The sequence below is a fragment of the Echiichthys vipera genome, assembly GCF_963691815.1.
Source record: "Echiichthys vipera genome assembly, chromosome: 13".
NCBI lineage: Eukaryota > Metazoa > Chordata > Actinopteri > Perciformes > Trachinidae > Echiichthys > Echiichthys vipera.
Genome location: NC_139838.1, coordinates 2,834,758 through 2,856,607, shown reverse-complemented (window position 1 = coordinate 2,856,607; position 21,850 = coordinate 2,834,758). Strand labels below are relative to the sequence as shown.

Here is a 21,850-nt window from a genome sequence, read left to right as displayed (position 1 = left end):
AAAAGAAAAATGCTGCCTTCAATCATTTAACTCTTGGGTTTGAATTAATCCAATCAGCAGAGAAACTTCATGAGGCAATATGGCAACTGGAGGAAAAAGAAAAACAACAGCAGGTGGTAGATAGGGCTAGCCTGGCATTAGCACACTTCTTCACAGATGCAGAATAGTCTGGAACCTCTTGGTTCATTTATGATTTCCAAAAAGATTATCAAGGGTTCTGACGCAATTAGAAATAAATGATAACTGATAAATGATTCTTTATTTTGTGCTTCTGTAAGCACTTGGGTTAATTTGTGTTTTTTAGCTTTCTTATTACTTATTTATTTAGAAGTATGATCAATCAATCAATATAACATTTTCTGGCCCTGAAGACAGGGGAGCCACAAAAAGATGTTTTTCTCTTCTCCCAACTGACATCAGCAAGAGTTTGATAGACAGAGGGGTCATCCAGTCACCTGTCAGGTATGTTTCCAAAGCCCCTGCTCTTTTCCAAACAGTTTCCAATGACAGGTCTCAGATGGTTCTGTGGAACAACCCTGGTGAGTCAGGCTAGGAGAAACCCTGCATGCCACCATATTCTGGTTTTCTGTAAAGCTATATGAACTCACCTGTGTGAAGTTTGACATGCCCTGGAAGAAGCCGGGCGCCCCAGGCAGTGTCACCGTGATGGAAGGAGCTGGTCCAGAGCCGGGACCCCCAGGCCCAGCTGCTCCTCCCAGCAGGGAGCCTAGGAGCTGGGCCAGGTTCCCCTCAGGACCGCCCTCTGCTGGCTGGACTATGGGGGTAGTATTGGTAGTGTGGGTTGACGTCTGTCCGGAGGTGTTGGCAGAGGCAGGGGAGGAGGTAGAGAAGGAGGACTGAGAGCTGGTGGAGGAGGACGTGGACATGGGATCACCTGGAAGAGTTAGAACCACAGGAGAAAATCAGCAGGGTTCCACTCTTCTCTTCTACAGATCCTTTTTCAGGACATTTTGTGTGTTGATCTAGCTGGCATGACAGACAGGGATCGTGGCATGTTCCTCTCTGTGGAAGTCTTATTAACAAATACACCCAGGCTCTAACTTTTCTTTGAAATCATCATTAAGGACTTCTAGGACTTCAGAGAAAGCCCAACATATCCACATTTTAAATGTCATATCTATTAATAATAATTATATATTTTAATTCTTATTTAATTTAATTCATTTTTAGCCTCCTTTTCTATCAAGTTTGCTTCAGAAATGATAGTATCAGAGTCCTTAAACGTTGAAAATGTATTTATCAAATCAGATTTAGTTGTTGTTGTCTCTAGGCAGAAAAGGCTTCCAGCTCTCTGCTCACTCAATGGTTTGGACCAGATGAGGTCCGGAGCTGAGGTCCAGACCTGTGTGTTAATGTAGTAAGTGATGGGTAAAGCAACCAATCAAATGTTGCTATTAGTGTGAGGGACAAAAAAAAGTCACCACCCTACCAAAGAGGTTCTACACATGTAAATGGGCAGTGAGCGCCAAGAGTTAAATCAGTAGGCTTACAACCGCTCCAGGAGACAACAACAACACTGTGGCTAGCTCGATAGCATTGACTTTTTCAGTTGGTCTTTATCTTTTCAAAGATAAAGACCAACTCCTGCATTGGAATGAACCAAAAAAGGGAAAAGTGTTTAAAGGAATTTTAAGACCGACAGTTATCAACGCTGTCTGTGGTTTATATAGCTCAACTCTGGCGTTGATTGTGGGCTTGCGCTGCCGCTGTCGGTGCTGATGGGCTGGAACTTTTTACCTTCTGTGGCGTTTGAGCTGTTCACATCTTTAAAAAATATCCCAAAACATTATGTCTTTGCAAGGTTGAAGGCCCAGTGCCAGACCCCAAAGTTTACTACTGTCTCTTACATGTTGGAAATGATGATACATTTCATGTTATTAGTATAACCATGTTACACTGATGGTTCGGACACTCTCACCTCAGCCATCTCATTTCTCTAACTCGTTTCTCCTGTATCTTTGTTTAAAAAATAAAGCAAAGCAGAAGTATCTGGCACCTGCTTTACTAAAATATTTAAATAAATAAAATCAGACAGGTTTGAAGTGCACCATTCAGCAGCAGAGTTGTTTAAAAACCAATACCAGTATGGGAATACTGAAAGCCTTCAATACTACCTAAAATGCCAGATCGGGTATCGGTAAGTATGCAAGTAATAACATGTAATTTAGTCCTCAAAACAAAATCAACTTTAAAATAGTTCCACATGGATAAAACAGACGTTTTGCCAAAAAATCTATTCTAGTATTATCCAACACAGCAAATTTCCACAACATAACAGCCTGTTGAAAATACTATTGTTCATAAGCTAAACGTTTTTAGCATTTGAATGTTAACATGATCCTGAACAGAACTCAGCCCTTTTACATGGAGTGATGGATAGATAGCCAGACCCTCTGTCAGCAAATTTCAATATGCTCGCTGTTGGCTCTGGCCAGGCTCCAGTAGAGCTCAGTACCTATGCCCAGAAAACCACAGATCACCAATCAAATCTGCTATGGGTGGGCATAGCTGATGAGGACAGTGATGAGCCGTTGTAGTAGCCCCTTCAACAGCTCAGTTGGGAGAGTGAAGGACTGTGGAGTAAAAAGTAAACAACAAAGATGGCTGCGGATGATGAACAGCGGTTGTTTGAAATGGCTTTGGCCTCGAATCTAAACGGCTTGGACTTGGCTTTTTCTTTAAAAAATGAACAGAATACACCACCCAAATCTTTTGTGTGCAAGAAAGATGTAGTTGCTGTTTTGGCGCCTGGATGCAGCAAAAGTTTAATTTACCAGTTAGCCCAGCTGGTCGCTAAATGAATGGAGTTTAGTGAAAACTAGATATGTCAAAATGTTCATTGCTCTGATTGGTCTTAGTGCTGTCCAATTTCAGTGGTATTTTGAACTTCATGGGTTGCTGCTGCCCCTTGAGTTGGGAAGGTCTAGGGATGGTTCCCAGACCCTACATCTGGACAGATGTGGCTCTAGATTTCCAGGCTAGGACATGTGGGAAACCTGAGAAGTGCAGCCTGACATTTGCTGGATTTTTGATGCTGGATATTTGAGGCCAAATTATTTGATATGGAGAGTTAAAAATACTGGTTACCAATAGATCGCCTGATAGTATTTTTTTTAACAAAATACACAACATAAACGATCCGGATACGAATCCCTGAGATTAGTCCTTTTCTTTACAAGATTTATACTGAGGGGACATTTTACAGAAAAATCTATTTGTAAGTGCTCTCTGGAGGACAAACTGTGTGATGGAGAGACTCTTTCTAAATCACCTCCAACCTGCTAGAACGTCTAAGTAGAACGTAACAGACGAAATGAGTCAACATTACTGTGATGGATTACTTTAGTCAAGAGAGTCTCAAGTCACTGCTAGCTGTCATGTTGTTGGTTATTCTGAGTGTAAGAAAGAGCTGACACTGACCTGGCTGCCCCGGCATCAGGAGCTGTCCCACCAGACCACTGATCATCTGGGTGAGGGAGGAGGGAGCCAGAGGTGTGCCCTGCTCACAGACGGGTGAAGGAGACAGAGATTAACAAGCAGCTACACACTCACAACAGTTTAGCCATCGGAGCATTTAATACACTGATTAGTTGATCAATTTAAAATAATTTGCCAACTTGCCAACTTAAATCTTTTTTTTCTTTTAAAGTGAAAAAAAAATCTTGTTTAAGGGAGCCCAAAAAGAGGGATTTGGTTCCAAATTTGAGTTAAAAGCCTGTTTGAGGGTTTGAAATATATCAGACCAAAATTCAGCAAGCTTCGGGAAAGTCCAGAACATGTGTGCGCGGTCGGCTGGGGACTGTTTACAACGGTTACAAGCATCATTGTGACTAGAGTATATCTTAGCCAGTTTAGAATTAGATAAATGGGTTCTACCATGTCTTGTTTAGGCGATGGACTGTTGGTTAGGCTCTAGGAAGTTTTGATTGCCATTTGAACTGTTTTCTGGTGTTCTATCATCCAAACAGTAATCGGTTCATCATGAAAACAACTGTGAGATGAATGGATGATACAAATCTTTAGCAGCAACCCTAGATGTCACTGTGTTGGTGGTACCTGTCCTTGCTGCTGACCAGCTGTGGGGACTGTGGCCCTCAGGTTGATGGTGGTTCCCCTGGTTCCCACAGGCTGAGGGATGCGAGGGGAGAAGGATGGTCTGGTGATGACAACCCTTGCCTGAGGAGGGTGGGGGGGCTGAAGGGTAGAAGTTCCCTCCGTGCTGGGTGTTGAGACAGGGACAGGCGCCATCTGTGCTGGGCGGCCTGCTGAGGCTGCAGCAGCCATGGACGCGGCTTGGTGGGAGATCTGGTGCACAATAGCCTGCATGAACTCCGGGGGCAGGCCAGGAAAATTGACAGGGGGCATTCCTGGATACAGAGAGAGGTTTGTTCTGAAAAACAGATCTTTGAGTGTGTCCACTTAAGGTGTGTCCAGGCTATTACCATAGCAACAAACTTTGATGACAGGACAGCACTCACCAGGTCTGGTACCAGCAGTATTTGGCTGTCCTGGAACCTGAGACTCAGCAGCTGACTCACCTGTTCAACAAGAGCAGAAATCCATCAGCTTCACAGTGAGAGTACAGGAGGGACGGTGGTGAGACATGGAGCATGTCAAGAACAGGCTGCTGAGGTCTGCTTGAAATATCATACACATTTTCAAATTTTATAAGACCATTCATCACATCTGCCTCTTCAGTTAATGCAATGATTGCATTAGCACCCCATGGTCTGCTGAGCTACAGAATGATCTAACGTACAGTGGAGATCAAAATTAGAGAACAAAGTATGAATTCTTGATTTATTCTGAAATATTGTTATTTTCAGAATTTGATAGAATATCCGCTGTGTCTATACCACTTCTGTACTAGCATGTTTTTTAAATATCCAAGACACTTCAACAAAAACCTTTATTTTGTAAAACAAACAGTAATCGTAATTAGAGAACCCTCTCAGATCCCTCCCAGTTATTGGTGTTAATCTGGCACCTGGTAACTATTGACTTCATTGTTGGACACACCCTATTTATCTGCAGCTTTCCTGGTTGCTTTGTAAGATGGAAATGGAAGCTGCTCTAAGGAGACTGAAACCCTGAGACAGCAGGTTGTCCAGATGAAGGCCAAAGGGATCAGCCATCAGAGAGAGATTGGACGTTCACAGTCTGTGATTTCAAGAAGATTGAAACTTTACAAGGACACAGATTAATTTAAGTCCCTCAAAAAGGCTGGTCATCCACGTAAAACAAGTGCAGAAGAGGACAGGATTATGCAGCTGGAGTTGGTCTCCAGTTCAGTGCTGAACAGGGCAAGGATCTGTCTGCACAGTGTCTCAGTGTTTAAGACTTTTTGGACTGAAAGCCCACTCTGCAGTGACCAAACCTCTCATCAGCAGAAAGAATAAAAAGGCTAGACTTGCCTTTGCTGAGGAGCATGTTGTGTGTACAGAGGAGAACTGATCCAAGGGATTCAGTGAGGAGAGGAAGTTCAGTGTATTTGGGTCTGATGGAAACATTATGTTGGGCGTAGGACCGGGGAAAGACTGAACCCAACGTGTGTAAAGAAGTCAGTTACATTTGGAGGAGGAAGTGTCATGGTTTGGGGGATTTTTTCTGCAGCAGGAGTTGGGCCTTTGTACAGCTACATGACAGGGTGAATGCCAATGTTTATGTGAACCTCCTTCAGCAACATGAAATACCTTCACTCCAATTGTCTCCAATAAGCTGCAATTTTCATACAAGACAATGTCCCCTGTCACACTGCAAAACAGGTGAAGCAGCTCCTTGAAGTTCAGAATATTGAAACAATGAAATGGCCAGAGTCCAGATCTAAAGCCAATAGAGAATCTCTGGAGAATCCTTGTCAACAAAGTAATGTCTGAGAAACCCACTACAGTTACTGAACTGTGGAAGAGACTGAGTCAGAATGGACCCAGATCAAACCAGAGCAGTGTGAGAAACTAGTGATGTCCTGTGGGCGCAGATGTGCTGAAGTCATTCAAAGCTGTGGCCTATAGAAGAAAACATTGTTGAAATCTTCTCTTCTGACACAATGAACACTGTTCTCTAATTTTGATCACTGTTTTTTACACTAAATAAAGGTTTTTGCTGAAGTGCCTTGGTTAGTTAAAAAAAACATGCTAGTACAGCAGTGTTATAGACACAGCTGATAGTCTATAAAATTATTAACAATACAAAAATAATAGTATTTCAGAATAAATCAAGCGCAACCTCCAGTGTACAGTCAGGCTTCATGATGACACGGCTGCAGCAGCACACATACCATCAATGTTCATCTGCATCATGACTACAGGCTCCATGGTCTGGTGGGTGATTCGGATGACTCTGGGTCCTCCCTGTCCTAGTTGATGACTGGTACCATTTGACTGAACAGGTAGAGCCTGGCCTGTAGCCCGCAGATCTGATTGGCCAGCACTGTGAGAGAGCTGGGGTTGCCCTTCAGCTGCTTGATTCCCGTTAGATGTCATGGTCCCCGTTGTCCCTAGGTTTATCTAAAGGAGAGAGAGAGATTTACTTCATGGTCCACTAAGAACCTTAGAATGCCACTAGGAGACTACTTGTCCGTCACCAGAATTGCGGCCTCCCGGCGAAGTACACTGTCAGCGGTGGAGGGTGAGGCAGAGGGGCAGGGTCGCGCTCACAAGCTCATTTTTGTTCAATTTGTTGTCTGATGAACAGTAATTCAAAGCAGCTGTCAAGGCTTTTGGCATACGGAAGTGGGCAAATAAAGAAAGAATTTCATTGTGCAATCCTGTATTATATAATGACAACAATAATAATTAATCATAGAAACAAATCAATCCTAATAAATGATCATTTAATTGGGTTCAAACTGGTAATTCTTTTCAAGAAACTTTTTCTGGAAATCATCAACTGTTTCTATACTCAACACAACTGAGTCAACACTTTCTTTTCCTGTAGTTAATAGCAAATCAGAATAACTCAGTGGACATGACAGTGCTGTCAAATAAAGCTTTACTATATATTCAAAAGGATGTTTACAGTTTAGTGGATTAGAAAATGTGCGTAAGTGAACTTAAAAAGAGGTTGGTAAAAAAAAAAAGAAAAGAATGAATGAAACCATTACCTACAGCTTCAGTATTGTAGGTAATAGTATAATGGATTTTTTTAAAAATTCCATACAATGAAAAAAAAGTATTGATTCTGTTTCGTTAGTAAGTATGGTGATAGTAGAATACAGCCATACTTCACACAAATTACCATTACCATCTTTGAACACCATAACAAAACCCCCAAATGATGAAATTCCTCCATAGCGAACGAGAGGAATGAGAAGACAGCAATGTGAGTGAGTGAAAGAAGGCTGGGATATGTGGAGATAGTTCGGAGCAACACCAAGCAACACCCACAACCTAATCACAATCAGCTGAGCATCACAAAGACCATGTTTATTAGAGGAGCGTTCATTAATGACTCACTACAGACAGTGTACTTTAATGTAATTTTCTCTGTAGTAAAATCATTAACTTGTGATTCCACAAGAAGGCTGCCTAGGGCCACTTTAACCTTAAAAAAATGCAAAAATAGTGATGTTTGCTGATGACTCAACAATATACATGGCATGGAGTCCACAACTGAAATGCTTACTAATGGCTTGAACATGAATTGAAGTCGTTATTGGAATGGGTAACAACTGGTTCTTAAAGCATTGTATTTGGGACAAAACATCTGTCTCATCTATCGTCTATTTAATGATCCAAAATGTTATTTGTATGTTAAAGGTATGGCAGTCGGGCAAGTTCAAAAGACCAAACTTCTTGGCATTATTGTAGACAGTAAATTATCCTGGGCTCAACATATTGATACAGTGATAAATAAAATGGGCAGAGGTCTCTCAGTTATAAGGAGATGTTCAAATTGTTTTCCTAAAATGTAATGGGAAATGTCATTAAAACAACTATCTTAGCTTATCTGGACTATCGTTCAGAGGTTTGGTCAGGGCTACCATGTCATATACAAAAAATTACAAATTGCTCAGAATAAGGATGCACGTTGTTTACTAAGGTGTTCATACAGATCTAGTGTTAATATAATGCATAACTGCCTGTTCTGGTTAAGTGTTAAGAATAGATTCACTGCCTCATTGCTTAATTTTACTAAAAATATTTCAGTGACTAAATTGCCAAGGATATTGTATAAATGTTTTTCTTTCAGTTTTGATGAACATGATTATAATACCAGGCATGCCTCAGAAGGCAGATTCACACTACCTAAGGTGAAAACAAACAGAGCAAAAAGTACTGTAGTAATAGAGCTCTGAGTAAATGAAACACCCTGCCTGGACAGATCAGTCAAGAAAGGAACAAAAATCCATTCAAAATATTACTTAAAAACATCTCTTAGCTGAGCAGCTCTCTGCATCTGCTGAGATCTAACGGATACTGCCATTCCCATCAACATATATAATCATTAAGGGTTTTGTTTATTTATGTTTATGTTTGGTCTGACCATTATACTGCAGATACATGTCATGTTTATCTATATACGTGTATCTCTACATTCTGTGAATGATTTAGGTCATGGGTGTGTTGTGTTGAGTTTTTGATATTGTTGTGTTTTTGTTATTATTTTTGTTATCACTGTTTTGTTATGCTGATCGTGGCTTAATGTAATTATTCACTGCAATGTATAGATGCACAGGTGCAGACTCCAGGAAGAATAGCTGTGGCTATGGCCCGAGCTAATGGAGATCCCAATTAATCAATCAAACTTGACACCTGAACTGAAGTGATTCTGTTAACTCTAAACAGTAATCCTCCACAGCTGACTGCATTGATTAATGTCCCACACAGAAGATCAGAGCGGTGTCAACCTACTGGAACGGGCAGGTGAGGCAGACCAGCCTGGAGCAGGACCGGGTGGGTGTAGTGGGCCATGGGACGAACCACATACAGGTGACGTGGAGGAGAGGTCGCCAGGTTACAGCGTAGGTCACCAAGGACGACTAAGCTGTTGCCAAGGAGACGTAGAGCATCTCCGACCAGGTTAAGTATGCGCTGATCCTCCTCTCTTTCCTGGGTCTGTGAACATTTTTACAGGAAACAGATCAGATGACAGAATAAAGAACATACTGTACTTTGAAGAAGAAAGATAATTCAAATCAAAAGTGTTTATCCTTGGGAGCATGAATGTGCTCAGTAAATGTTATGGCTGTCTTATGGCTATGGTAGCTGGTAACTATCAAGCCCCCCACCTGGTTCCTGGTTGATCCAATACTGAAGTGCCAAAAACTGCAGTTCTCTGAGTGTCCACTAGGGGCAGGTTTCATAATAGAGCAGTTTCTCATTTACCTCCATGGTAAACAGGCCATTTACACAGCATCATTAAACCTGTTTAAGGCCTGGGACAAAAGAACATTCTAGTCTGTATGTTTAGGTCATATCTCCATGACTTCACTGAGGGGGGTGAATTTTTTAGTACCAGGCTAGTTTCTACTTTATTGGACGTTAAGTTTATGAATAATTAGGTGACAGCTAGACGTATCTCCCTCCCCCCAACGCTACATACACACCTCTTTATGGTAAGAGGAAATGAGGCGGAGTCAAAGTCTGACAAGATGGAGACTCCCGTAGGCAAGGATGATTGGATCAAGTTAAGAAAGGACCTCTACAGAGAGGCTAAGTCCATTTTTATACAGCCTATGGTAACTATCCATTCCGGTGTTTGCCCTGTATTCACTCTGAACTGCAGCGGTGCACGGTGAGCAACTGCCTGTGGTTATTTCACATGTCTGTGATAACAGGACAGTCAAATGTGACATCTAAACTGCTAGAGCAGTTGAACAGGTGAAGATAATGTTGCCAGTAGCCTACTGGTTTCTGTGTTTTTAGCTCCATCAGAGAATATCAGTGATGTCATTTTGCCCTCTTTGTTCTCCAAGAAGTTTAAGGGAAGCGATGTAATGAAGCCAGTTGTTTAATGTCGATCAAGCACTGCTCCAGACTGTAAAAAAATAAAAAAATAAACACTTTTAAATGCTACATTCCTTGTTGGTAACCGGTTGGTCATACGTTAACTTATGAGGCAATTTGGCCTTGTGTTCTCTGAATAATTTGGCATACTATTGTGGAGATTTTTTAAACATGAAGTTTTTACTTTTGTCACAATATAATTGAAGTTTTGTTATTACTCGCACAGTGAGTAATAACAATTATGTATAGAATTTAAATAAAAATTATTTAGCATGCTTTCACATTATGATCTATTTAACACAGATGACACACAATTAAGGAATGTTGCAGATAAGCCCAAGGTTAAAAGTAGGTGCAGTAAGATAAGAGGGGGTCAGACTCAGGAAGTGGAAAGTTACAGAGTAGGGATTGCTCTTGAACTGACTGTTCATTGGAGGAACCGTGTGACCAGGGGATGGAGGACTCAACTCTGGCAGCAGCAGTGAACAAATGAGAGTGTGTGAGAGTGATGGACAGTCCACAGCCTGGACCAAGACTGCCTCAGCAATATTCTTAACCAATCACAACTAGCCAGTGAACTTTATTGCTGTATAAACTCTTTGTGTGGGTGGGGCTCTGGGTTATTTCTGGTTTTCATTGGCTGCAAGAACAGCTTGCACTGACTGCTTAGGGTGATTGTGATTTCTGAAGCCAGTAAGAGGCATAATACACTTTTTATACCTTAAGAAGTAGTTTGGCTTTCCTTAAGAAAAAAAAAAGGCCCACTACCTAGAGGAGACACTGACTCACATTAGTCGACAGTTAGCTCTGGGGACGGACATCACTGCTGAGACACTGAATACACTTTTGTAAAAGCAGCAAAATGTTATTTTTACTTCATGGATTATTTATTGATATTCTGTTTGTAAATTCACTATTTCATAAAGCAGGTTATGATCAGATGATCAATGATTTATTATAAACAAACTAGACAACAGGCTTTCCTCCTCTCCCTGACAACATGATTCATGACACACATTAAAAGGGGAAATGAGAGATGATGAGGAGAAAAATCATTGTAATGAATGAAGAACATTTTGATGGCTATGTTATCAATCAGACCTACGGATCCACGATTCTTAACTGAGCTGTCAATCTGAAACAAAATGGAAAACTGCTTGACTTGCTTCTGATATTTGTCCACTTTGGTAAAAAACTGGTGATGTTGCGGATCTATTTCATCCTTCCTGACCCAAGCACTGTCTCTAGCGCTCATCCAGAATTCATAGAACCATAGTTACATCTGTAACTTTGGTTCAGATGATTCTGATGAACTGGTTTGTAGAATGAAAGTAGGACGCAGCACCTGACTCGGAACAGAAGACCAGTAAGTGCTCTGAAAACACACCATTAAGCACCAAATGCATTGAGTATACATTTAACAATGATGAAGGTTTTCCTGCTGAACATGAGTAAATAAGTGCTGTGTCTGAGAGGGCATAGTGTCATGTGACTCTTTTGTTGTTGTTCTATGCTCATGCACTTCCTCCTTACATTGTTGTTGTAGTCTGCAGAGGTGGCTGCTACGAGGATAGAGTGGGTCCTCTCTATGAAGGGACGAAGCCTCTCCTCCACCCTCCTGACCTCAGAGAGAACCTCCACAAACTCTGCTGGACTCGGGTGACTGAAGACAAAGGACAGGAGTAGTCAGCACTACAAAGACCCTGCTGATGATCACTGTGTGCTTCTTTTGTTTTTCATAATTTATTTAATAATTCATCAATGATGATTCATCAAAAAACATCCAAAAATGATCTGATTCCAGCTTCTTAAGTGTGAATATTTTCTTTTTTCTTTCCTCTTCTTTGACAGTAAGCTGAATCTCTTTGAGTTGTGGACAAAACAAGCGCTTTAAGTTGACTGTGCCCCCTCCCTCTTCCCCCACAGGCGCGCTTGTACTCACATTACTTGAAATAATCTGGGCCACGGCTCGAATGCTTCTTACTTATACATCATCACCCCTCGCAAATTTATTTTTCTCTGACGGTTTTTGAATATTTTCATCTGATTAAATCTGCAGTAAACACTCCACATCAGACCACCGTGAACCGTTCAGCGCATCTTTTTAAATGTCCATCACGGGGAACAGACGCATATAAATAGACGTCAGGGCCACTGTCAATGCTCGCGCTCGTACACGTGCGCACACTCATGCTGGTACATGTGCATCCGTGCTTTACTAAGGCCCACCTCTCTCAACCAGCCGTACTCACACTGGTCAAACGAACTAGACTTTAGCCGTGAAGCGTGCTTTGGCACGGTACGAATGGGCAGTGTGAGTGCGCCCTTAAAGTCCTCGCCGCAGCAGCCCAGGTTCGACTTCGACCTGCAGCCCTTTGCTGCATGTCGCCCCCTCTCACTCATCTCCTGTCAATCTCCAAGCTGTACTATCTGAATAAAGGCACAAAAGGGCAAAAAAACTTTCAAATTAAGTTCTCTATTCCTTTGAAATCCATGGAAATTGACTCAATGAATCAATTAAACAACAAACTAAAAGAGAATACTTTCAGAGCTGTTATAGTCAGTCTTTTGGCTCACCACAACCCTGTACCCACTTATCACAAGCGTGTACATATTTACAATCTGCCCAGTGTGACCGCATTCCTTTGGACAAATGTAGCCAACACGTTGGAAGGTCACCTAACTCAGCCTCTTCCTGCTAGCTGAAGCTCCCTGGCAAACGCTACAAGTAGTAGTAGCAGCTAGCAGGTCCTCCCTCGCAAAATTATTTAACAATGCATCACACTCGCTTGGCACTGCCTTCACTGGTCTTGGACATGCCATGTTTGGTCCCGGCCTTTCTAATTTGCATATTGAGACCAGATTACAATACAGGTTCAATCAAGAAAACAAGAATGCATTTTAATACCAGATTTAAATGCCAAATACCCACAGATTGGTGTCATTATTCAGATCCAAGAAAGATCACCTGGTAATATCAGTACATTCAGTACACAGCGCTGACTTACTTGGGCCCAGTGTTAGCTGGTCCCTCAGTCTGGGTCGAGGTGGAGGATGATGAAGCAGGAGCAGAGCTGGTGTCCATCAGCTGTGATTCTACAGCCATTCCAACAGAGGAGGAAGATGATGGTGGCGGGGACGAAGAGGACTGAGGTGTCTCTGGTTGTGAATGGGAGCTGCTGTCACTGGACACTCCCTACAAAACATGAACACATCACAATACAAACACACACATGCACACTCAACACTGAGGCCTGTTCTCTTGGTTCATATAGGTGATGAGAAAGTGGAGAGTGAACGGCTCCAGTAAGCTGCTGCACAGCTGTGGGCTGCTGTATCATTTGGGAGAAAATCCTCTGTGTCCCTTAGCATACTTTCAGCATCCAAAATTGTCGTCTCCCTCATACACAATTTATCAGTTTAATAGTGAAATTTCTCCAATATAATCAAACCTCAGATCTTGCCTCAATCTTCCATTGTAACAGTGCAAAGATAGTCTGTAATGTAGCATGAAATTCAATGGTGCACATTCACCAGGAGTCAAATTTTCATATTAACAACATATTTAGGATGACACAGAAGAGCGATTTGAGAAAAGTGTTGCAGTATTTTGAGAAAAAAGTGGTGCATTTCCACTATGGTCGAATACCCGGAATGGGGCGGGTCTATCTCATAGAAACACCCCTAATTTGTATGTGAGTCTGTGGAGCGGCCAGTTTTTTTACCCTGTGGGAGAGCAGGGCCATTGTTCTCCCCTGAGAGAAGCCCAGGTTGCTGATTGGATGAAGCTCTCAGCGGAATGTGACGTGTGGTAGAACAGACGCCACAACAACACGGTGAATTAATATCTGTGCATGGGCTTGTTAAAATGAGTGCTAAAGCGGCCGGGTTGGATTCTGACCTGTGATTCTTTGCCTGATGGGAGCACCACTAATGATACAACAGTTGTAATTTTAAAGTTGAATAAATAAGCGATAAATGTTTTGAGAATAAATTCATAATTTCACAAGAAAATGTTATGATAATGAAGTCAGACTTTTGAGAAAACGGCAGCCCACTGCCCCTCTGTGTGGCCTTGAAGCCCTTCAGGAAATCAGATGCTGGGGCTCAGAGGCCCCACTCTGCATGTTCTGTTTTTTTTCTGTCCCTGCACTGCATATGTACCCTCTCCTGTTAAGTTCATCCAGCAACGGCACATTCATGTAGGCATATTTCATATTTCAGCAGTAACGTCAACATGTGGGGTGACAATAAAAATGTTTGTAATGTAAAAGTTTCTGACAGTACTGTGTATGTGCAACTGTCAACAGCTTCAGTCAGTAAGTCTGGCAGGTCGAGTTGCCTCAAATTACAACTCTGACGCCCCTCCCCCTCTACCACTTAGCTTCTCAGCTCCCTCCCATCGAGTGCTCGTCAGTGCACGTGCACCAGAATTCTATGAATGTGCCCGTGTCTTCTCTCATCAATCAATAAACAGCATGGAGTACACGCTACACAGAGGTAGGCTGGCTAACTCACTCATAGATAGCAACTGCTAACGTCATTTGGCGCATGCCTAGCTTGAGACGGTGACTGTGATATTGTAAAATGCGTGGGGGGGGGGGTTGTCTGTGGCATGTGCACAAACTGTGACTGACAGTCAGCTCTGTGCTGATGGGACAGGATGATACGGGCAATGTGGATTTTTGCAAAACAAACAACAGGCTCTACCTGCACGTAGAGGCACGTTTTTTTTTTTCTAAAACTGGATGATTTATGTCTTTCTATCGGACCAGAGTGTCGGCCTCAGTGAATATGATCAAACAAATGCTGCAGACTGGGACTTTAATTGTGAAAATGATCCGACTTGCCTAGCTAAGATATGAAGTGGCAGATGTCAGGCTGTAAATAACCTGGGCATCACCGCAGCGTGTACCTCCAGCCTGTGGATCAGAGAGCAGGCTTCTCTGAGCAGGTTCTCAGCCAGCTGCAACCTCATCCTGGGCTCACTCTGCACTGCCTGGTCCATGTTGATCTGCACGTCCATCGAACCATTGCTCTATAAACACAAATGTCAGGAAGAGTGAGACTGAAGGGCTATAAAGACTGATGAAATGATGATAGATGACTGGTGAATAATGAGCCTTTACCCCAGCGCTGGTGCTGACCCTGGCGTTCCTTCCAGCGTCCCCGACTCCAGCCATCATCTGCTGGACAGACATCTACAAAACCAATTACAGCCGTCACAAAGCATGAAATCATCGTCTCCTGAATAAAACACGGTGAAGCTCTGGTGTGGCCCTCATCCCCACCTGTATCTGCTGAGGGTCCATGATGTTGACGGGCAGGTTGAAGGTCCCCAGCATCACGTAGCTGTTGCTGTTGCGGTCGTGCGGTGCACCCTGGGAGGACGTAGGCGCGTGGCTGCTGTTGTCTCCGCCCTCTGCCCCTCCGGTTGAAACACCCGCACCCCCAGAGCCGATCATGGTGGCCTGAGGTGGGGCCCGCTCCACCAGGTGGATTACCTTCCCATCTACATCTGATGGAGAAACAAAGTGATGGACTTCATTACATACTAAATACATTTACTGTTGACTTCTTCTAAAGTAGGAAGATTATGGTATTTTATATACTAAATAAACTGTTAAACTTAAAGATTGAATATGTAGAATCTTTATTAAAATGATAGATTTTTTAAATAACACACCCACGGGGTGTTTTGAGGGGTACAGAATGAAAGTATTGCTTTTCCATAAAAAAATATATTTAGTCTGAATTAATATTTTTAAAATTTTCAACTTTCTGTCCCGTTCTGTTTCCATGGTAGCAGCCAATAGCGTTGGGGATTGCTGGTTGCCAGGGTTGTCTGTTGTTGGGTGCAGCTACTGTAGGCTGGCACTGGGTGAAATGGAGTTTGCCAATCCTGCAGCTGCTTCAGAGCCTCAGTGAAGGGGACGTTATGTGTCCAAGCAGCTGAGTGAGCGGAGACGGGCAAAAAGCAGTCAATATAGGCCAAGCATTTACTCCATGGACTGAGAGAAAGGAGAGAAACACCTTTCAAACGCACTCCCAAATGGCTAGGGTTCTTCTTGATCGCTAACATCACTTTCATCTTTAGTTAGCTGGAACGGCTAATGCTAACGGCTAACGCTAATTGTCAGTCAAACTCCTCTAATCCTTGTTTTTATGGTTTGATTTGCCAGAGGGGATGGGTTCAAACAAACTCACACAGACTCCGGTCTCCTGTAGCTACTGGGCCGGGTCTGACCGACCTGGCAACCCAAATTATTTTTTGCTGTTGCGACTACGATCTTGAGACACTAGATGGTGGTGTACTGCTCATTCTACAGATTCAATCTTTAACTGTCCTTCTACACCAATTAAGAGTCTGGAACGATGTTTTCGTAGTGTTGGCCTACAACACTGTTTCAGAACAAGCCATCGAAAATAAATCTGTGCAGCAGAGCCGGAGGTGAAACACTGTTTCAGCCAACTACCAACCTGCTCAACCTAGAGGACAGTTTGTCAGTGGGTGGGCAGGAGCACATGAATCGTTAAGGTGCTAGATTTGGTCATATGTTTGATTTAACTGAAGAGTGGTTTGTTTCCCTCCCTGACCTGACTCTGTCCATCTGGTACTTTAGCTGCTGTTTTGCTTTCTGAATGATTCCTTAATAGTCTTGCTAACATGACAGCGCTGTTGTTGTTTTCAACATTTTGACCTCGTATAGGAGGCACAAGTGGAACTAACAATGTTGACGATGGCTCTGTTCCAGCAAATATTGCACTGCAATGAAGCAATTGATGCTATTTCCCTACACTTGTGTTTGAAAAGAGAGATTTGCTCAAGCGCTTCCTGTAGGTGCGTGGCCACAACACTCCCGCTATATGGACTTTGTGTGATGCTTCATCGCTCATCGGTTAAATCCAAGGTTAAATCATCTTCACAATGTCTCTTTCTACTTTGAAAAAAACAAAGGTTGACATAGAAAAACAATAATTCCACAGCAAATGGACAGAAGTATGTTTATAACTGTCATTGTGAAATCTGTGTGTTTACTCTGCAAAGAGTGTATATCAGTGTGAAGCAAAAATCTTAATTGGTAGAGTAACTAGTAACTTAAGTAATCAGATAAATGTAGTGGAGTAAAAAGTAGAATATTTCCCACTGAATTATAGTGGAGTAGAAGTCGCGTGAAAAGAAAACACGCAAGTAAAAAACAAGAACCTCAAACTTGTACTTTAAGATAAATATACTGTTATATAATACAGTTACGGTCTATGCTTCAAATTATACCGTGATTAATTTTAGACCGTACCGTACAGCCCTAGTCAATCTATTTGTGTACATAGTAATATGAAAAGGCAGGACTAGTACACACACACCAATAAATGTTTTATTATCACACAGATGGAGTCTCAATCACAAAAAATACATACACAGGTGGGGTTAATTATAGAGGACCACCACAGGCACAGAGTACAAGTTTGAGGGTCTTGTTTTCTACTTTGTGTATTTTCTTTTCACGCTACTTCTACTCCACTCTAATTCAGTGGGAAATATTCTACTTTTTCCACCAATACATTTATCTGATAACCTACGTTACTAATTACTTTACCAATTTAGATTTTTGCTTCAGACTGAGAAATGAGGCTCAAGAGAGACATCCCAGCAGGGGGGCATGACCCTTTGTAAAATACTGCAGTATATAAAATACATCACACTGAAAACAGAAAAGATACCATGGAGCACTAAATATCATTGACACTGCTGAGGTCAAAAGCAAAAGTGAAAAATCTATTACTCTATGCTTTGCAGGTTACAAAAACACATTCACTGTGCATCCCAAATCATGCTGCTCCACTATATGTACTATGTGTCACTTTGTGCGTGTGTCTGTGTATACTGTATGTTAGCAGGTTTTATGTACTCACTGTATTGAGTCAGCGTCCTGTCATCCTGCAGCACTCTGCCCTGGTAGATGAGCCTCTGTTTGTCTACTGGGATCTGCACTGATGATGCTATGTGTTCTTTGAACTGCTTCACTGTCAGCTGGGGGACAACACACAACAGTGTCGGTGAAGCAGAGAGGAAGAGCAGTGGAAGTGAAGCAGTGTGGATGAGAGCATGAACACTTACCTGGCCTTTGACTTTGAAGCTCCTGCTCTGAGAGTCCAGAGTCTTCACAGTGACTTCAATCATGCTGCTGGACTCAGCCATGGTTCTGAATGTTTGCATGGATGATACGGTTAAAGCCGTAGATGACGCGTTAGGAAGCTAATCTTTACACTAGTGTGCATTCGGGATTGTCTTTAATATGGAACGTGGGGGAAAGAGGAACCAAGCTGGTAACCTTTATCCACCATCAAACTAATAAATGTGCTGAAATAATCCCACCATCAGCCCCCTGGTCACAGGCAGCTTCTGTACCTTGTTGTTGTTGTTGTTAGCTGGTTAGCCAGCCAGCTAATGTTTGCTAATCTCAGTTACCTGGAGGATAACTAGTTAATCTCCCCTGGGAAGATGGCAACGTCCACGTTCAGTGTAAGTGTTGCTATCGATTTAAAGTCTGCTAAACTGTACTGCAGTCTGGGAAATCTGTTTGAAGTGAAACTCCTGTTTAGACTGCGAGTGCTGTCAGGTTGACCCGTTAGCAAACTAGCTTCAGTTTCCCATAAGAGACGCGTCTGAACCGTCTGAACGACAGTGAACGCACCGTCAAAGGACCCCGATGACGTAGAGAGAAGCGTCTGTTTTATGCCTGAGCGTCTTTGTGCTTTTAAAAATATATGTATTATTATTTTATCATTTAAAATAATAGTACAAATGAGAAGAAGAAAAAAAGAGCGCATTTATGCTTTTTTTTTTAAAGAAAAGTTTTATTTTATTATTTAAAATAAGAAGAAAAAATAAGAAGAAACAAAGAGCGTATTTGTGCTTTAAAAATACATTATTTTATTATTTAAAATAATAATAAAAAATAATAAGAGGGAAAAAAGCGTATTTGTGCTTTAATAGTTGTCATATCTAGTTGATAGTTGATTTTAAACTGAAGTGTTGAATGTGCTAATTATTTATCTGATTATATATCAAAAAAGTAAGCTTGTGTTCACGCGCACACACACTGAGCACTCTTGTATCCGACCAACTGTTTGCATCAGTGGATTGTCGTCTTTTTCAGAACACACCTCAAGTTAAGACAGTGAAGGTGTGTGTGTGTGTGTGTGTGTGCGTGTGTGTGTGGGTGTGTGTGTGTGTGTGTGTGTGTGTGTGTGTGTGTGTGTGTGTGTGTGTGCGCGCGCGCGTGTGTGTGTCAGGCGGCTCTTTCAGTCGGACAAGTTGAGACAGAAGTGAAGGTGTGGCGGCGCATTGCACGGCGGCTGTGGAACTCGGCCATTCAAGTTCACGGGTGGAAACTTTATGGAACTTTTTCCTGATGTCTATCTTCATTCCGCGAGTGTCTTCAGGGACAGTGTGCGGCCGCACGGTCCTGTTGTAGGAGGAGAGCGCTGTGAGTCTGAGCCGACGACGGACCTGGAGACAGCGGGAGCGCCGCAGGTTGGGTTTCGCTGCCTTCGGTGACCTGAAACAGGCACAGCCGGACCCCGACCCGTCAGGTCACGCACACGTTGCTCTTTAGATCCGGAGGAATCTAATGATCTTTCACGGAGGAAGCGTAAAGAGGTAAATAGCCTGCTGGCGTTGGCACTGCGAATGCCTTAATGAGTGACATGAAATATCACACAGCTGTTGTTTTTCCCAGTGCGGTGCTGAAGAGCAAAGGTGTGTATGTCTTATGAATCATAAAAGAGTATGGGCTAAAATGGACAAGAGCACTTCCTTATCGGCTCACATGAGAGTCCAGCCATACTCTGTTTATTTTTTCATATTTTTCTTATTCTTATATTTGGGTGCGCAGAAACATTAGGAGCAGTCGAAATAGAAAGCCAAAATGATTAGTTTGAAAATGAAAGTTGATACACAGGTATTAACGAATCACACATTTGATTTACACGTAATCTCGTGACTCCCTTAACCAAAGAATGGCTAGCTGTTTTTACTCTCTATCTGATTTTTGGACTGATGTGTTCATGGAAAACCAGAAGAAGAAAGAAAGAACGGATGAAAAATTAGAAGTGATAAAAAAAAAGTCCAAACCTAAATATGTTTGTCTCAATTCTGCTCACAATTTAGCTTTCTACGTTTATATCATAAGATACTAAACCACTATGTGGACTTCTTTTTTTTTTTTTTTTACAATTGAGTCAAACTGAGTCTAAATGGTGATATAGTAAGGACTATCCCATCATTTGGACTAACTGTTAATTATTTTCTTTTATTTCTTTTTTGGAACTTTTTGAGACAAGACAGCTGTGTTTGAAACAGTCATGTAGATGGATCTTTTTTTCTGACTGTCCAATGCTCTCTAGGAGCCAAAACGTGTGCTAAAGTGCCCTCTAGGAGCCAAAACATGTGCTAAAGAGCCCTCTAGGAGCGAAAACATGTGCTAAAGTGCCCTCTAGGAGCCAAAACGTGTGCTAAAGTGTCATCAAGGAGCCAAAACGTGTGCTATAGCGTCTTCCAGGAGCCAAAACATGTGCTAAAGAGCCCTCTAGGAGCGAAAACATGTGCTAAAGTGCCCTCTAGGAGCCAAAACGTGTGCTAAAGTGTCATCTAGGAGCCGAAACGTGTGCTAAAGTGCCCTCAAGTAGCCAAAACGTGTGCTAAAGTGTCCTCTAGGTGCCAAAACATGTGCTAAAGTGTAGGAGCAAAAACGTGTGCTAAAATGCCCTCTAGAGCAGTGTTTTTCAACCTTTTTTGAGCCAAGGTACATTTTTTTCATTGAAAAAATCTCGAGGCACACCACCAGCCAAACATGTTAAAGAATGATACTCTATTAACAATATAGTCATTCTCATCAAAGTGTCTTGAATAGGAATCAAATAAACACAAAGAATAAAGGACTTTATCATCATTTATATTTCTTCTTTCAAATAAAAAGTGCACTTAACATGTCCACTTTAAAAATACAGCTTGAACATAACAAATGAAACAACAATGTGGTCTTAAAGGTAGTAGAAAACGTTAAAGTGTTTTGCAAACTCTAATTCTGTCCAAAATCATAAATTACCAGGAATACAGAAATATAGTGCTTATTATGACAGAAGCAATAATATTTGGGAAAGATTTCACTGTTCTACACTGAGAAATATGAAGAGTTACATGTACAAAATGTCAATCTCAGTGTATTTTACTCACTCAGTGTGAAACCTGTGCCTGTTTGGATGAACAAAGAGCTGATATCCTGGCAGGAATTGAAGAAAGACACACACACGAAGCTCTTCCTCAACAGCTCTCAGTCGCTCTCTGTTTTTAGTTTTGATGGCAGTCAGGCTTGAGAAGCTCACCTCACACAGATATGTCTTGGAAAATGGGAGCAATGTCACAATAGCTTTGTTTGCCAGAATGGGGAACTCCTTGGCAGCAGTCAACCAAAAACTGTCCTAAGGTAGATCAGCAAAGCTTAGCTTCAGACCACCATTTTGTCTCAGTTCAGTTAGTTCCCCCTGCTCCTGCAAAGTCATGTCCTTTCCAAAAACTGCTGAGCTGTATGGGTCCCTAACCCAGTCAAGGCCATCAGTGTAGGCTGAAGAGAAATAAAATGACATCTTCTCCTGGAGAGTTTTCAGATATTTACTAATGATCTCACACAGTGCAGCAGTGTGAACATCTTGCCATTTCTTGGTGAGTGGAAACATTTCAAGGTTGCCACTTTCCACATGTTGTTGCCAGAGGTGCACCTTTGAACGGAAGCCATTTATTTTATCCGTACTTGTGAGCAGGTTTTCATTCCGGCCTTGCATTCGTGTGTTCAGTTCATTCAGATGATGAAAAATATCCG

General features: G+C 42.1%; 2 protein-coding genes across 4 annotated transcripts in view; one reads left to right on the top strand and one right to left on the bottom strand.

The window, feature by feature from the left end:
* Positions 1 to 18,599, bottom strand: part of LOC310955698 (large proline-rich protein BAG6-like) — a 34,928-nt gene extending 16,329 nt beyond the window's left edge. For 2 of the 3 annotated variants that reach the window (XM_083925680.1, XM_083925682.1), the window contains exons 1-13: positions 18,088 to 18,599; positions 17,883 to 18,000; positions 15,260 to 15,486; positions 15,098 to 15,169; positions 14,884 to 15,006; positions 12,977 to 13,164; positions 11,502 to 11,631; positions 8,874 to 9,077; positions 6,299 to 6,527; positions 4,500 to 4,559; positions 4,078 to 4,388; positions 3,442 to 3,520; positions 609 to 895 (exon numbers count right to left, since the gene is read on the bottom strand). In XM_083925680.1, coding sequence (XP_083781806.1) covers positions 609 to 895; positions 3,442 to 3,520; positions 4,078 to 4,388; positions 4,500 to 4,559; positions 6,299 to 6,527; positions 8,874 to 9,077; positions 11,502 to 11,631; positions 12,977 to 13,164; positions 14,884 to 15,006; positions 15,098 to 15,169; positions 15,260 to 15,486; positions 17,883 to 18,000; positions 18,088 to 18,186 — 2,127 coding nt within the window. In that variant the 5' untranslated portion in view covers positions 18,187 to 18,599. Of the gene's footprint in view, positions 1 to 608; positions 896 to 3,441; positions 3,521 to 4,077; positions 4,389 to 4,499; positions 4,560 to 6,298; positions 6,528 to 8,873; positions 9,078 to 11,501; positions 11,632 to 12,976; positions 13,165 to 14,814; positions 15,007 to 15,097; positions 15,170 to 15,259; positions 15,487 to 17,882; positions 18,001 to 18,087 lie in introns of those variants that run through there. The other variant, XM_083925681.1, reaches the window with a different exon arrangement.
* Positions 18,600 to 19,303: 704 nt separating this feature from the next.
* LOC310956169 (uncharacterized protein) overlaps positions 19,304 to 21,850 on the top strand; it is a 30,382-nt gene continuing 27,835 nt past the window's right edge. The window contains exon 1 of the mRNA XM_083926313.1: positions 19,304 to 19,632. The gene's annotated coding sequence lies outside the window, so the exon portion shown is untranslated. The remainder of the gene's footprint in view (positions 19,633 to 21,850) is intronic.